Genomic DNA, 17,151 nt, shown 5'->3' with positions numbered 1-17,151 from the left:
TACACAGATAAATAAATACTTCCATTTCAAAATCAAACTAAGTTTCACTTTAATTACAAATGATGATGAAATCGTTATACCATTTCTTTACAGTTTTTACACAAATTTCACTTTAAATTCCAAAACTTTAAAATTACTATATATATTTTGTGCATTATTTATACTCTGTTCACCAATCTGGTATAAATTTGTGTACAAAAGGATGGGGACTGGTTTTATTTCATAGACCCCAAAATTAAATTATTTAAAAAGATTTTGTGGGGATAAGATTTGCAGATAACACTATAAACATAAGCATCCTATATGTTTCATTTTAAGTAAATGAATGAGAAGTAAACAGTGGCTGAATGTTACTCTTGGGTTGGTAGGAGATCAGTCTTTTTGTGATGTGACAGCTACTCAGGTTGAGAACCATTGTGATGGCCTAGCAGTTTATCTGTGCAAGACTGCCAAAGCTGCATTTGTAACTGCAGTGCTCAAAATCATGCAGATAAGAAAAGTAGCTGTGGAAAAATTTATTTGAGATGGCACATGTTTCTTCAGAAATTCAAGATGTGTCTCGTAAAGATGGACAAACTGGATCAGGAAATGCCGGTAGATCTCTATTGTGTGATCAAACATTCTCTGGGGACTTGGACTTGAGGTCTATGATTGAGGAAAATATTTTCCAGACTTTCTCTGAAGAATTGATGATAAAGAGACCATGTTACACACATTGTGTCTCTGAACCAGATGAAGATAACAATTTTCGTTCTCTGACATTTCCCAGAATACTCTGGAAAATGACTGGGAGTGACCAATTTAAATCCATCTGTTGGGATGATAATGGAACGTCTGTAGTGATTGATGAAGATGTCTTTAAGAAGGAAGTTATGGAAAGAATGTCCCCTTTCACTATATTTGAAACTGGAAGTATGAAAAGTTTAGTTAGAGGTCTTAAGCTTTATGGGTTTAGTAAAGAGTGGCAGAATTTTCAAAGATCTGCTTGTCTAGCTGACTTTCTGGCAGAAGAAAAATTAGTCTCTGTTTTAAGCAAGATATTCAGAAATATTAGTTACGACTTGGTAACTTATATATAAAACTTTATTTTGTACATCAATCTATGGCAATATAAATGTAAAGCTAGATTTTGAAAATTGTATAGAACTACTAAGACTAAAATCCTTTATTTTTTCAAAACAATGAGGACAGTGCCATAAGTAGTCAAGATTATGAGAAACTTTGCTTGCAACTATGAATCATACCAGAAATCTAAATAAAGATATTAAAGTTGCTTTAAAAATTGGAATTCACCGTTGCTGCAAATGTTAACTTCTTAAATTTGATGACTATACAATTTAAATTTGTATTTTCCAAATAAGGAACTTCAAAATATCGTCAGCATTGTTTATATTTTGATGATATTTTCTACGCACAGTAAACGTGAAATCTGAGGTTTTATTAGTTAGGCTTAGTGTAGTCTTGTATTTTGGTTTAAAATATTACTAAAATTTTTCTCCTTCGGTTGTAGCTGCAATTCTATCATTATCCAAATTTTAAACGAGTCTGTCCCCAGCTTTTAGTGAGAATAAAAAGAAGAGTTGGGATTAAAAATGCCTCTCTGGTATCTTCATTGGATGCAGATTTCAAAAAGAAGCACTTTAAAGCAGGGGGTAATGTGGATAATCATAGTTTTGGTTTTGTGTCTGACACTAGTGGAGAAAGTGCATTTTTACCTTCTGCAAATTTAAATATGAATCTAATAAGTAAGCCCCCTACTAGCCACATTATTGGTGATACAAATACCCCGATCAGAGGTAACTTTTCTCCTCCATCATCAATGTCAGTTAGACCACGAGTGCAAATTGCAGTGGATCAACGTGCTATTTTAAGTCAGTTTACCACTGTCCACGGGCACTCTCAAAGCAGCTTCAATGAAGCAAATGGCACTGTTGTGAACTTCATTACAACTACAACTTCTAATTCTCAATACAGCATCTTGTCTCCCATACAGAGCAATTGTTTTGGACTGATGTTGGAGCCTTCTACTTTTCCAAATAAATATCACAACAAATCTGCCAGTGAAGGTCGTTTTTCTAAACTTCAACCAGGGAGCAACCCACAGTTTCCAGTGCCAGGTATAGCTGATACATCAGCTACCTCTCTTTCAAGGCCAACTCATCACCCATCTTCAGTTTATCAACGTCATCCTAATTACAACTGATCTACCAGAGGACTACCAGATTATGCAAGATAACAAAGAATAAAAATTGATGTTGTCAAATGTCCACAAATATCTGCAAATTTCTTATTTGAACAATAAACATAGATGTGTACCTGTATTTTCCTTATTTTTTTAAATGGAGTGAAAATTTAAATGTGAGACTAAGTAACCATTTAAGAAAAAATTATTTGATTGATATGATCATTTGATGGAACCATATGTGAGTAAATTTAAATAATTTCTTGTAAGGAAGAAGAGAAAATGGAAGAATTTGGAAAAAACTAACACATGGAGAGAGACAAATGTACTAAATGGTTTCTGGTTCATCCTTGAAAGTATTAATAGTGTTAAGTTAGGATAGGTTGGAACAGAAGATAAATGTAGGACAAGCCCAGGGATCATGGTCTCTATTGTGTCATCCCTGGAAGCATAAAGTTCACATAATTTAGTCTCAGATGGCATATTAAGCATGTGGTAGAATTTAAGAAGCAATTTTATCTATGGTCTTCTTTGTGCTGTTCTCAAAACATTCCAACTGGTGGTTTCATTTCCTGAACTGAAGAGTCTACAGTATATTAACAAGTCAATAATTTATGTTGCTTTTACGTTCCAGCCAAAGACAAGCTTACGTCCTCAGGTTGGCACTTAATGCCTATCCATCTCTAAGCCCAGAAACTCAACTTAGTTTAGTCATTCCTTAATAAATCTGGCATCTGACTTCCTTGGCATATCTTTATGTTTCACTGTATCTGGAGATACATCCAGACAAATGCTTGTCAACTATTTTAGCTGCTACCTCACCACTATTGATCCAGCTCATCATTGGACTTTGGGTGTCCTCATTTTACCTTCTTAGACTTTCCCAGTCTCAGCATGAAACCACCTCCTCCAGATGTTTTCTGTCTATCCCCCTTTCATTGTCTAACTTGGATACCAGCACTGTAAGCACAGCACATGCCACAGGATGCAATTTAATATTTAGTGAATGAAAGATACATGTTGACTTTACAGAAAATCTACTTTCCTGAAACAACAAATCTCTCATGCTTTTCAAATTATTTCGTTATGGTGTTTACTCTTCACCACAAACTAGCTCTTTTCATAGCCCAAGGACTAGTCACTCAAAACAGTAAGTGGAGGTAGGTAAAGTAGACAAAGTATTATTTTCTTCTTAATTCATGCCTCGAGAGGCATAAAGTATTCCATTCTCATTTGCTGGATTTTTTCCTGTCTCTTCATCACACAACCACCCAAAATAGCTGATTCTCTTCCCCATACAAATAACTCTACTGCCTTCTAATTAATTTGCTTCTTAGAATCAGAGCTTTGTCCAGAAGAGACAGTGCCATTTCAAACTTTTAATGTAGATTTATACACCCCACATAATTTGTGCCCCTTCTAACCTTAACACAGGAAGTATCTAAGAGGCACTAGACCCTTGGTTGTGGTGGTCATATTCAGTAACGAAATTGCAATCAAATATGTGTGGAATAGTAGGAGGTGAGGGTGGTGGAATTAAAATTTGTCCAACTGCAAGATTACCAAATTTCTGCAGATATTAGGAAATATAATATATTCCTGGAAGACTTTGAGTATTTCCCACTTATTTAAAATAAAAAGTGAAGCATTTTCAGAATGTGAAATGCCCTGAAAGGCTGGAAAAATTGTAGGCAAGGTCAGGGTGTCTAAGGCTTCTGGTCATAATCATGCAGGCAGTGTCAGCTGATAAGACTGGAATGGTAAAATTGAGTCCTGAAAATGTGTCACCAGTTGTGAAGAAAGTCTTTGATAATCTGGAGAATGGGCAAATTGTCCAGGGTAAGCTCTTGGAACATCCCACCAATATGACCTTTACCAAGAGAAGAAAGAGACCACTTGCAGTAGGAGATCTGTGTATTGACAGCAGTGGTTTTTCCTACAACAGAAACATCACGCTTTTAAGTTTGTCAGCTCAAATCTGATGGTGGCTATGTTTTTGCTTACATTAGCAGTCTGGGGTTCATATGGGCTGGTTCAGCAGCTAGTTTCCAGCTCTCTTATCAGACAGTGGGTCTTACTGTGATCATCTTAACAAGGTTCTATACTGATAAGCCAAAAGCTACAGTTTACTTTCAAAGTTCAAAATCCTAAAGAAGAATATTGTTTGTTTTTCCATCTGTAGTTTTCTCCCAGGGAAAATCTAGACCATTGGCAAAAGTACAAAAGTTGGCTGGTGCTTTGAAACCTATTCTCTGTGCTCTGCCCACTGAATTCTTCCCAGTAAATACTACAAATCTGTCTACCACTGTGTGTGTGTGAAGATGGATTGTTAAGCAGTAACTAAGTTTGTCTTAGCTGAGTCATCAGTGAAATATTCCTCTGCATTTGGCAGAATATCTGTGTATTAAGAGTTTCATTGAGCCGCCAGATTTTCTACTGATCAGGGAGAGGTAGATTATATTTCTCCCAGTATACTAATTGTTAACTGTTCATTGAATCCCAAGCTGATGCTAGGGCCAAGCCTCTGAACCCTTGAATTGGACTGAGGCATGTACATTCTTCAGTCCACAGAGCCCAGCACAGGATTGTGTCTCCTTTTTAATTTAAGCTTACGTCTAAGTTATTTTTCTTTTAATTCTCATTGTTGTCACAACTTATTTTGGCTTTGAACACCCGTTGACTAATTTATAGAGACTGAACTACTGACTTATTCCTGTTCACCTAGAAATTGCAATAATCTTTCTTTCCTTGGACTACATGGAATAGAGTTTGCATAGTCATCATTTTGAAAGCAGTCCTCAGTCCTAATAATGCAGAACATTTACAGTTCTTTGCCCAGCTCTTGAGCGAGAATATTTGTTGTGGATCTCAATGATTATCCTCACATTCTCTAATGCAACCATGAGAAAACACCACATTGTTATCCAAAATCAAGTCTTTGTCAGTATTGCATTCCCATTGCAAAACAGTTAAGAATTGTAGGAGTTCTGAGATTTTACCATGCTGAGATGTTTACCAACCTAGCATGTTCCTTTCTTACACATGCTGTCATGGAGATGAGACCATAGGTCAGAGACAGTGAACTTTATCACTCAGCGCAAGAGCAGGAAGGGTTAAATTTTGTATCCATTCCCTAATCTCAGATGAATACACACAGTGAAATTTTGATGCCTACAGAAGCAGTGGGCTGTTAACATGAACAAAGTTTAAGGCATGGTAAAACTAATTATATTAGTATCTTTATGTATTATTTATTAGAATCACTTATTTATTAGTATCTTTACCTAGGATAAGTATATCATGACTCAACTTTACTTGCTGCAGAAACAATCATGAGAAATATCATGGGAAAAAATGAATATTGTCTTTCCATTTTTCCTTCTGCATCTATTGAGATATAAATTGCATAGAACATTGAGTAAGTTTAGGTGCACAGGATATTGGCTTGATTAACATGTATCATGAAACAAATATCATAGCAACATTAGGGAGAATTCATTATCTCATTTAGATTCAATATTAAAGAAATACGATTTGCCTTTTGGTTGTGATGAAAAAACTTATTGTCTACTTCCTTAACAACATTCATATATAACGTAAAGCAGTATTTATTGTAATTTTCATATTACTATGGGGCATCCCTTGAACACGTTTATTTTACGGCTGGAGTTTTATAGCATTTGAGTGCATTAATCAAATTCTCCTGTCCCAACCCCTGCCCCTGTTAACTACAAATCTAATTTCTTTCTAAAAGTATGTTTCTTTATGTAGTGAACATTAATTTATAAACTGTGCTAGTTTCTCTTAAACATCAATCTCTTTGCAATTTTTAGTACATTTCAAACTGATAACCAGAATATATCTAGATATGCTATGTTGCTATTTAAAGATATTTCATAGTTATTTATTATTCCCCATAGAGCACATTTCTTGACCCTGACTCATTTAATTTGCAACTGGAAAATTTTCTCTCTTAATTTTCATGAAATATTTCTTTTTCCTCACCCCATTTCCCCTATTCTTGTGAACAACCTGTTTCTTTGTATATCTATATCTCCTTTTCTGTTGTGGTATTTTCATTTGTTTTAAATTACAAATAAGAGTAAAATCATATATCATATGTCAGTGTATTTCTGAATTATTTCACTTAACAAATTACCCTCTTTGTCTACAAATTTGTTGCAAATGAACAAATTATTCTTTTTATAGCTGAGTAATAACCCATTGGAATTTTATCTGTGTGTGTGCATATATATATACATCTATATATACATCTATATGTAAATATAGATTAATCAATAAAATCAAAGATAAAAATATAGCTGTGTAGATATATATATTATAAACACACATTTTCTTTATCCATCCTCTATTGATGAGCAATTAATTTGCTTCTATATCCTGTCTATTGTATATAATGCTGCAGTGAATATGTGTTTGAATTTATCTTTTCTGGTTAGTGTTTTTATTTTCTTGGAATAAGTATCCAGATATGGAAATGTTGGATTATATTTCATTTTTAATTTTTAGAGAAAACTGCATACTGTTTTCCACAGTGGCAGCACAAATTTACATTCACTCCAGCAGTGCATCAGGTTTGTTTTTCTTACATCCTCACCAACACTTATATTTGTTATCTTTTTGATTATATTCTTTGTGACAGTGCTGACATAAAATCTCATTGTGTTTTGGACTTGCATTCTTCTGATGATTAGTGATGTTGACCGGTTTCATATGCCTGTTGGTTACCTTTCCCCACTGTATATTCATTTTTTGTAATGGTCTAAAGGACCATAACTGTCTAATTTCATTTTTAGGCATTCTTTCTGTGCCATTATTCCCTTTGTTCTGTGCCACTACCATATTCTTTTTATTACTGTAGCTTTGTATTATAGTTTTAAACCAGGAAAAGTGATACATCCTCTTTGTTGTTTGTAAAATAAATTTGTATTTATTGTTTTTTTTTCTTTTGTTATTTGTTTTAGTGATTTCAACAATTTTGTGTTTACATGTAAATTTTAGAATTATTTATTGTAAATTATGAAAATGCCCTTGCTATTTTGATAGGCACTGAATTTAATTAGTGTATTTTCTTTGCTAGTACTGTCATTTAAACAATATTATTACCTCATCAATGAACACAATATATCCTTTCATCTGTTTGCATTATCTTCAATTTCTTTTATAAATATTTCATAGCTTTCTGTGTATAGTTCTTTAACCTTCTTGATTGGTTATATCTCCAGGTTTTTTTTTTTTTGTAATGCAACTCTAAGTGAGACAGTTCCCTCACTTTCTCTATCTGTTAGCTTGTTGTTAGTGTGCAGAAATGCAAGATTTCTGTATGTTAATTTTACAATATGAAATTTTATCAAATGCATTGATAAGCCCTAGTAGTTTTGAGGTGCCATCTTAAGGATTTCTGTTTAAAGTATGCCATCTGCAATCAGATACTTTTACTCCTATTCTAAATTAGCCATATTTTATTTACATTTATTTTGGATAACTATGGCTAGAATTTCCAATACTATTCAGAATAAAAGTTGAAAGAGTGTGCATTCTTGTCTTTTTCCTGTTCTTAAAGGAGATGAATTCAGCTTTTAATCAGTGAATATCATGTTAGCTGAGTTCTTGTCATATATGATCTTATCTGTGATGAGGTATGTTTCCTCATGCCCAATTTGAGGAGAAACTTACTCATAAATAGATACTGAATATTTAAAAATATTTTATGACTCTTTTGAAGTGAGCATATTATTTTTATTCTTCAATTTGTTAATGTGGTGTATCATATTAATTAATTTGTGGGTAATGAATCGCTTTTGTATCCCTTGAATTAAATGGACTATTCATACTGTATAATACTTTTACTGTATTTTTTTCTTTGTTAACATTTTAGTGATGATTTTTACACCTATGCATATCAGTAATATTTAACCTGTAATTTTTTGAGGTATTTGTTCCAGTTTTAGTAGTAGTGTGATACAAAATGTTGGGGTAGGAAGCCTTCCTTCCTCTGCAAATTTTTGGAATTCTCTGAGAAGTATAGGTGATAGCTCTTCTCTAAATGTTTGTCAGAATTCACCTGTGAAGCTGTCTAGGCCTGGAATTTTGTTTCTTGGGAGATTTTGTTTAATTACTTATTCAATTTCATTAGTGATAATCTGTTCATATTTTCTCTTTCTCATTCCATCCTGGAGATTATGTCTTTCTAAGAAATTGTCCATTTCTTCTAGGGTTTCCATTTTATTGACATATAATTTGTTGTATCTTCTTATAATGTTTTATATTTCTTTGATATAAACTGTAACTTCCATTTATTTATGAGCTTATTTATCTGTATTCTGGTTTTACTCATGAGTCTGGTTAAAGTTTATCAATTTTATCTATCTTTCAAAAGCCATTATTTAGTATGATTGAATGTTTCTATTTTTAATCTTTTTTATTCATGTATCTTATGACCTTTCAGCTGTCTTTCCTTCTACTAACAAGTTTGTTTCATATTTTGTTACATCTTCTGTTTGTACGATTATGTTATGAGAGAGCTGTTTCTTATTTGTATAAGTGGGATTATTTTGCTATATGCATCCCTATTACTACTGCTTTTGCTATACCCCATGGACTTTGTTTTTGTTGTCATTTTCTTTATATATATTTCCTTTGACTTATACAGCAATCCATTGGTTGTTTAATATTGTATGATTTATAATCCAAATTTTAGTATTTTTCTTTTGTTTTTTCCTTTAGAAAATTTCTATTCTCCCAGAATCCATATGTTTCTTCACAAAACAAGGAGATAAATAATAAAATTTATTCAAAATCAGAAGACACAATTTTTCTAAAATTATTTTTGAAAAATGAACAAAGCTGTGGGTATTACCCTCCCTGATTTTAGAACATACTACAAAGCGACAGTTTTCAAAACATCAAAATTTATCACTGAAGGACACACATAGATCAATGGAACAAAATAAAAAGTCCAGAAATAAACCCACACACATATGGTCAATTAGTCCACAATGAAGGAGGCAAGAGTATACAATGGAAAAATGGCAATCTCTTCAACAAGTAGTTCTGGGAAAACAGGACAGTACATGTAAAAAGAAGATGTATGAGCACTTCCTTTCATAGAATACAAAATTAGATAAGAATGGATTAATTTCCTTAATGTAAAACCTGAACTATACAATTTCTGACCAAGAACATGAGGAGAACTGACTTTGAGATAAATTATAGCAATATTTATTTTTGATATGTCTCCTAATTAAAAAAAATAAAGGAAAATTAACAATAATAGTTTTAAGTTTACTTAGGAAAAATTAGATGTTCTACGTGATACAGGGATTCTTCTTCTTGTATAAGTGTGAAGTGCAAAACCGTTTTCAGAGCAAAGGAAACCTACAAGAAATATGACAACACATAGAATAGAAGGAAAAACTTCAGACAATGAGACCAAGATGGTGTTAATATCCATAATATATATGTAGCATATTAGACCCAATATTTTATAACACAGGCCCCATCTTAAAGACAGTTTAAGGGTCTTCATGTAAACTTTTCAAAAACAGACATGTGGATGATTTTCATGCACATAAAAAGAAACATAACGTTGCTATTCATAAGGGAATCATAAATCAAAACCAGAATGAAATATAATCTCACAGCAACCAAAATGGCTATTAGAAAAGTCTTCAAATGACAACCATCAAATGATAAAACAGAACCCAGGTACACTGTTGGTGGAAATAAAAATTGATGCATCCACTTGTATAAAAGTATAAACAGTGAACAAATAACTAGAAATAGAAGCATTATATGTTGCAGCAATTCCAGTTTTTGGTATAAATCTGTAAAAACATGAAAACATTAACTTTAAAGGATATATTACCCCCAATGTTCTTTACATCATCATTTATAATAGCCATGGATAGATGCACAAATCAACTGCCCATCAAGAGATGATTGGCTGAAGTAGATGTGAGATATAGATAACAATAAATAGTCATTGCCATATCAAAAAATAAAATTGTTCAAATTGAAACAATGTGACTGGACCCAAAGAGTGTTGTATATATGAAAATAAATGATACAGACAAAAACACTTTAAGTTATAACTTACATGAGAAAATTAAAGATATAAGAGTAATAATCATAAAGAAACAGTAACAGAATCACATATATATGTGTACTGTTCCAAGTAGTGGTTTCCTTTGGGGACAGACAAGAAGGATGGGGAAGACAGAAATATGCAAGCTACTAGTTATAAATTAGAGGAGCAACAGTGCTATATTTACAGCACAGAAATATTTTAATAATTTAAATGATTTTAAAGAGATTATAGGCATATATTTTAGTAAAATGTGCGTGTATGTGGGAAAAATATTGAAGAAAAGAACCCAGGAAAATAAAATATTTTGTAGTACTATGGCATTAAGGGGGGTGATTTGTTCAATTTCTTTACTCTTCTTATAATGTCCTTATTATAATTTAAGCATTTAAATGAAAAAGTATATACTTTTAAAAAAGTGACATGTTTAAATTATTTCTGTCTCTCCCCTTAAATCTACAGTCAATAAAACGTTCACATCTCAACAAAAATAACTAAAACACAAAACAATACTCCAGAACGCATATGTACAGCTGACGTTTGGTGGGCTAAAACACATAAAGGAGGCTCTACTGAGGGAAGAGAAGATTTGGTGCCTGCAACCAAGGACCACTGACTAGGGTATCTGAGCCAACAGGTTCAGAGAACCCAGTAGAAACAGGGTCCCAGTGGTTCACACAGCTTCAGCCTCAAACTGCACCAGTACTCATGGTCACAGGTAACTAGGAGGGAGCCACAGTGGAGACAGACATTTCATCCTTCAGACACTCAGACATTCATGACATTATCCTAACTCCCAATTCATATTGGTGGAGATAGGTTACCTTGCAAAACTGGTCATGGGAAAGGCACTTGCCTGATTCCAATTACCCACCTGTCTTTGCACGTTTCCTCAATGTGTACACTGAGTCTCAAGGCATATCAGATAAAAGGAAGTGTTCACCATACCAGTGACAAGAGTGGCATTAACTACCAGAGAATTCTAAGAAGTGACAATGAAAGCACATCTTTATCCAGACAGTAGCGACTGGAAAGTGCCATTTTGAAATATTATCAGAGGTAGCTCAGGTAAGTAAAACCAAAAATTGTGCAATATTGCAAACTACCAGAAAACAAAAGCAAGGTCTCCAACTCCCATTCTGTTACTTAGTGTCATCAGAGCAGTAAATTACCAAGACCATGACCAATCACAGTAAAATTATAGGGCATGGTAACATACAGATACACAGACACAGACACCAAAACAGACACAGTCACACATTAGCACACACACGCACACACAATGTCAACCCTGCAGCAAACTTAAAGTCATAGCATAGTGCCATATAATTAATAGAGAATCCAAATACGTGTCATACAGAATCTCAATACATAAAACAAAACTCAGATAGCAGTTTAGTGAGCTTAGGAATAAATTAAATGCTGATAAGCAATACATTACCAAAGAGACTGAAACTATAAAATAACCAAACATAATTGGAGGACGAGATGAACTCAAAAACTGAGATGAAGAATGCAACAGAAATCATTGGAAGCAGACTGCCTATGTGGAAGAGAATTTACCAAGCTGACCAATACAAAACTAGAAATGATAGAGGAGCGCAGAGATACAAGATATTAAAAAGTGAGGAAATTCTACAATACCCATCAGACTTCTTCAGGAAATGCACTTTAGTGTGAAATCTTGGAGGGAGAAGAAAGTTAGAATGTAGCTGATGGTTTATTTAAAGAAGTAATAGTTGATAACTTCCCAAACCTGTGTAAGGAACTGATATACAAGTCCGTGAGCCAACAAAACACCAATAACTTTAAGGCAAAGAGACCTTCAAGATACGTCAGATGCAAATTGACAACTCAATGACAGAGGAAAATTTTAAAAGCAGCCAAAAATATTATAATAATCTACAAAGGAACCCCATTAGGCTTTCAGCAGATATCTCAGCAGAAAACATTGGCCAAGGGTAAATAAAATTACATTTTCAAACTCCTGAAATAATAAACCTCTCACCCAAGAATACCCTACCTTGCACATTTATCACTTAGCTATAAAGTGAAAATAAAGTCTTTACCAGACAAAGAAAACCTGAATGAGATGAAAAAACAGAGACACCTTACATGGGGTGCAGAAAAGAGCTCTACTAAGAAAAATAAAAGAGCAAAAATATGCAAAACATTGAACAAAATGCTAAGTAGACACCATGAGAAATTTGCAACAGTTTCTTTGGGTATGTTTTTAAAAGCTTCTCTACTATATGTATTAAGAAAGAAAAATAGGAAATCAGGGGCAATAAATATATATACATCAATCTGGTAACAACTTCACAAGAGTAAAAGAACTAATTTGAGACAGTAATATTAAAAGTTAAAGAATAAAAATAAATCAATATTAAAGGAAGCTGCTATCAGCGGAAAAAGGGCTAAATTATACATGAGATGTTTTATTTTTAATTGAAGTACAGTTGATGTAGTATATTGTGCAGTTTCAGATGTACTGTTAAGGGATTCCAACCACTTTGTGGATAATATTGCATTATAAATTATGACAATACTTTTAAAATTAAATTATTCTAAGTTATTGTGTATAATTCCCTGATCTATACAGATTATCTTGTTGTTTCTCTCCTTTATGTATTCTATATTATATCTCTCAATATCGTACCATAAAATTGTACTTCCCTTCCACTTTGGTCAAGATAAATGTTTTCCCATATATTTCAGTCTGCTTCAGTCTTGTCTATCTAATCTCTCTTTCTTTCTACCATATCTCTATCAATCATTCAATCAATCAATCAATCAATCTGTCTATCTATCTGTCTATCTATCTATCTATCTATCTATCTATCTATCTATCTATCATCTATCTATATATCTATCTATATATCTCTCTATCATTTATTATCCTTCTATTTATCTGTCATCTATCAATAGATAGCTATAGATAGATTTACATAGATATTTGTTATTCTTTAGATTCCAAACATAAATTATATTATATAGTTTTGTCTTTGTATAAGTTACTTCACTAAGCACATTATTTACTAGGTCCTTTCATGATGTTGAAATAGCAATGTGTTATACTATTTGATGGCTGCATTTTATACCATTGCATATTTATAGAATTATCATATCTTCTTAATTCCATAGTCTACTGTGGACTCTTGGATTGCTTCCCTGTCTTGCATATAATAAACAGTGCTGTTTTGAACATTGATTCTTTTCAATTTAGGGTGTTTTTCCCAGATTTTTCTGTGGAGAGTTATTAATGTTTCATATGGTATTTGTCTTTTAGGTTTAAAGAAATCTGACTATTGTTTTCCATAGAAGTTGTTCAAATTTACATTCCTACCAAGAGAATTCAAGAGATTTCTTACCTCCACATCGTCTCCAACACTTTCTATTTGTAGACTTTTAGATAATAGCCATTTGAGAAGTGTGAAGTGATACCTCTTTGTGGTTTTGTTTTGCAATTACCTAATAATTAGTAATGTTGAGCAATTTTATCACTTGCTTGTTGCTCATCTTTATGTTTTCATTGGAAAAATATTAACTCAGTTACTCTGCCCTTGTTTTTGATTGGGTTTTTGCCTTTCACATTGAGTTGTGTAACCTAAATGCATGTTGCATCTATTTACCTACATCTATTAAACCCTGGTCATTTGCATTGTTTACCAATATGTTCTCCAATTACACAGGCAGCGTTTTCATTTCATTGATTGTGCCCTTAGCTGTACAGAAGTTTTCAAGTTTGTTTAGGTCCCACTTGCTTATGTTTGCTTTTATTTCTTTTACCTTTGGAGACTGATATAAGAAAATATTCCTATGATATATATTCAATAGTGTATCACCTATATTCCCATTATCAGGTCTTATATTTAGGTCCTTAATACACTTGGAGTATATTTTTGTATATGATGTCAGGAAATGATCTAATTTCACTGTTTTACATGTAGATGTCCAGCTTTCCCAACACCATCCATTGACGTGACATTTTATCCATTGTGTACTCTTGCCTCTTTTATCATAGATTCATTACTCATAGGTGTGTGGAATTATTTCTAGACTGTTTTTATTGATTATATCTCTGTGCCAATGCAATGCTGTTTTTATTAATGTAGGTTTGTAGTATAGTAAGGTATCTGGGAGGGTAATATCTACAGATTTGTTGTTTTTCTCAAGATCATTTTGGCAATTTTTAATGGTTTCATGTAAAATTTAGTTTTTTTTTCTACTTCTTTGGAAAACACTACAGCTTTCTAACAGGAATTTGCTTAAATCTGCAGGTTTCTTTGTGTAGTACGACTATGTTAACAATACGAACTCTTTCAATCCAAGAGCACAAGACATCTTTCCATTTCTTTGAATCATTTTTAATTTCTTTGTCAATGTTTTATAATTTTCAGTGTGTAGACCTTTCCCATATGTGGTTACATTTATTCCAAGATATTCGAGGGGATGGGATTTTAAATAGTATTGCTTTCAACGTCCATTTTAGGGTATCTCATGATTAATGTTTAGAAATGCAAGAGACTTCTTTACATTAATCTTGTACCCTGCTCCTTTGCTGAAATTATTTATTATTCATAATAGTCAGTGTGGAGCCATTAGGACTCTCTATTCAGATTGTTATGTCATCAGTACTGGCGACAGTTTTGCCTCTTTCTTTCCATTTTGCATTTCTTTTACTTCTTTTTATTTTCCTCTTCCTTTATTGTTTTACTATGGAACAGAAATGGTGAGAGTAGGAGTCCTTGTATTTTTCCCGAATTTACCCAGAAGGCTTTCAGCTTTTCCCCCTGAGAATTATAAATTGTTTTAAATGGCCTTTATTATGCTGGGAGGTATTCCCATTATACTCACATTCATGAGAGTTCTGATCATGAATGTATGTTGAATTTTGTCAAATGCTTTTTCTGTGTGTATTGACATGGTCCTGTGAATTTTGTCCTTCTTTTGTTAGATATGTGTCATGCTGATTGACCTGTGTATGTTGAACAATCCTTGAGATTCTGGAAGGAATCCAACTGATCATCGTGTATAATCCTTTCTGTGTATTGCTGGATTAATTTGTTGATGTTCTTTTGAGGATTTTTGAATGTATATTCATGAAGGATATTGGATTTTCTTTTTTTTTTTTTTGGTAGTGTCTTTGGTTTTGTTATCAGGGTAATGGTGGCCTTATAGAATAAATCTGGGAATTTTCCTTCCTCCTGCATTTTTTGAAAGAGTTGGTGGGAAAGAAGTTTCAGTGAAGGCATTTTGTTCAAGGGGTGTTTTTAAAATTATAGATTTTATTTAACTTATACTGATTGTGCTTTTCAAGTTTTCTTTTTTGTCTTTATTCAGTGTTTGTAGGCTACACGTTTCTAGAAATGTATCCATTTCTTTAAGGTCGTCCAGTTTTTTGTCACGTAACTTCTCACAGTGCTTTCATAATCTTTTTTTGTATTTCTGTAATATCAAATGTTATTTCTACTATTTCATTTCTTATTTTGTTTGGGTCCACTCTGTGTATTTCTTGATAAGCCTGGCTAAATGCTTACCAGGTTGTTAATATTTTTAAGAAAAAATCTCTTGATTTTAGGACATTTAATTTATTTTTTGATTTTTATTTCATTTATTTTCAAAGTACTCATTAAAGATTTCTTATTCTAATGCCTTTGGGATTTGATTGTTTTTATATCAAGTAATTTTGGGTGTTATGCTTGGTCCTTTGTGTCAGGTTTTTTTTGTTCCTTGTAAAAGGCCTTAATTGTTCTAAACTTACTTGATAGATTTATCTTTGCTGCATCCCGTACATTTTATGAAGCTGTGTTTTCATTGTAATTTGTCTCTAGGTATGATTTTATTACACCTTTGATTTCATAATTGACCTTGTTTTATTTTATTTTTTTTAAAGGATGTGGTTTAATCTCATGTTTATGCTTTTCCTGTTCTTTCCAGAGTTGATGCATTGTTTCATACTTATGAGTATGGAAAAATACTTGCTGTAATCTATATTTGCTTAAAGTTCCTGAGGCACTTTTCATGACATAATTTGTGGTTAATTCCTTTGATAACATCCTGTGCACACTTGAAATGTTTATGTGTTCTGATTTTCTGATGCTGTGACCAATAATCCAGTTAGGTTCAAATGATCTAATATACTATTAAGACCTCTGTTTCCTTACAGATATTCTTTCTGGTTGAACTGGCCTTCAGAATAAAGAGGTGTTAATTTCATCTACTATTATTGTTTTATAATCAGTTAATTCCTTCATGTCAACTAATATGTCTTTATATAATTTGGATCTATGGTGTTGGGTCCATATATAATTTAATGAGTGTAATAACCTATTTTAATATTGATCTCTTTTTCATTATATAATCTCATATTTATCTTTCATTGTGGCCCTTATTTTGAAACGTATTTTGTATGAGTTGATCACTGCAATATGCACTTTCTTGTAATTTCCATGAAATATCTCTTCCATCTATTTCCAGGCTGTGTTTATCTTCCACCATAAAGTGAAACTTTTTGGGGGCAGAGGCCAAGATGGTGGATTAGAAGGATACTCGTTACTCACCATTTCCCACAAAGGCACCAAGACTCACATCCACAGACCTACTCAGCTAAGCAGAGAACATGCAGAACTCTGCCAGAACATTGTCCTCTTCACTATGTAAACATGTGGAAAAGCTGGTAGGAGAAAAGGAAGAAAGAAAGAAGAAAAGGCAAAACAGAGGGGATCAGGTCCCCCGGGGAGGGAGCTGCAAAGAAGGGCTTGGGCTCATTCACTGGGTCTCCCCTCTCCAACTAAGAATTCGGAAGGATGGAGGGTGAGCCTCCAAGGCTTGGGTCTGTACAGAGTATAAGTAGGCTGAC

General features: G+C 33.1%; 1 protein-coding gene across 1 annotated transcript; it reads left to right on the top strand.

Annotated features, from left to right (window-relative positions):
* The first annotated feature begins 524 nt into the window (after positions 1-524).
* LOC140690587 (heat shock transcription factor, Y-linked-like) lies at positions 525-15,676 on the top strand. The gene is made up of 3 exons (XM_072952457.1): positions 525-1,064; positions 1,511-1,745; positions 15,633-15,676. Exons 1-3 carry the CDS (start codon positions 525-527, stop codon positions 15,674-15,676), a joined length of 819 nt encoding a protein of 272 aa, XP_072808558.1.
* The last annotated feature ends 1,475 nt before the right edge of the window (positions 15,677-17,151 follow it).

This window comes from Vicugna pacos, chromosome 31 (genome assembly GCF_048564905.1).
Source record: "Vicugna pacos chromosome 31, VicPac4, whole genome shotgun sequence".
NCBI classification, from domain to species: domain Eukaryota; kingdom Metazoa; phylum Chordata; class Mammalia; order Artiodactyla; family Camelidae; genus Vicugna; species Vicugna pacos.
This window is presented reverse-complemented; position numbering and strand designations above follow the sequence as displayed.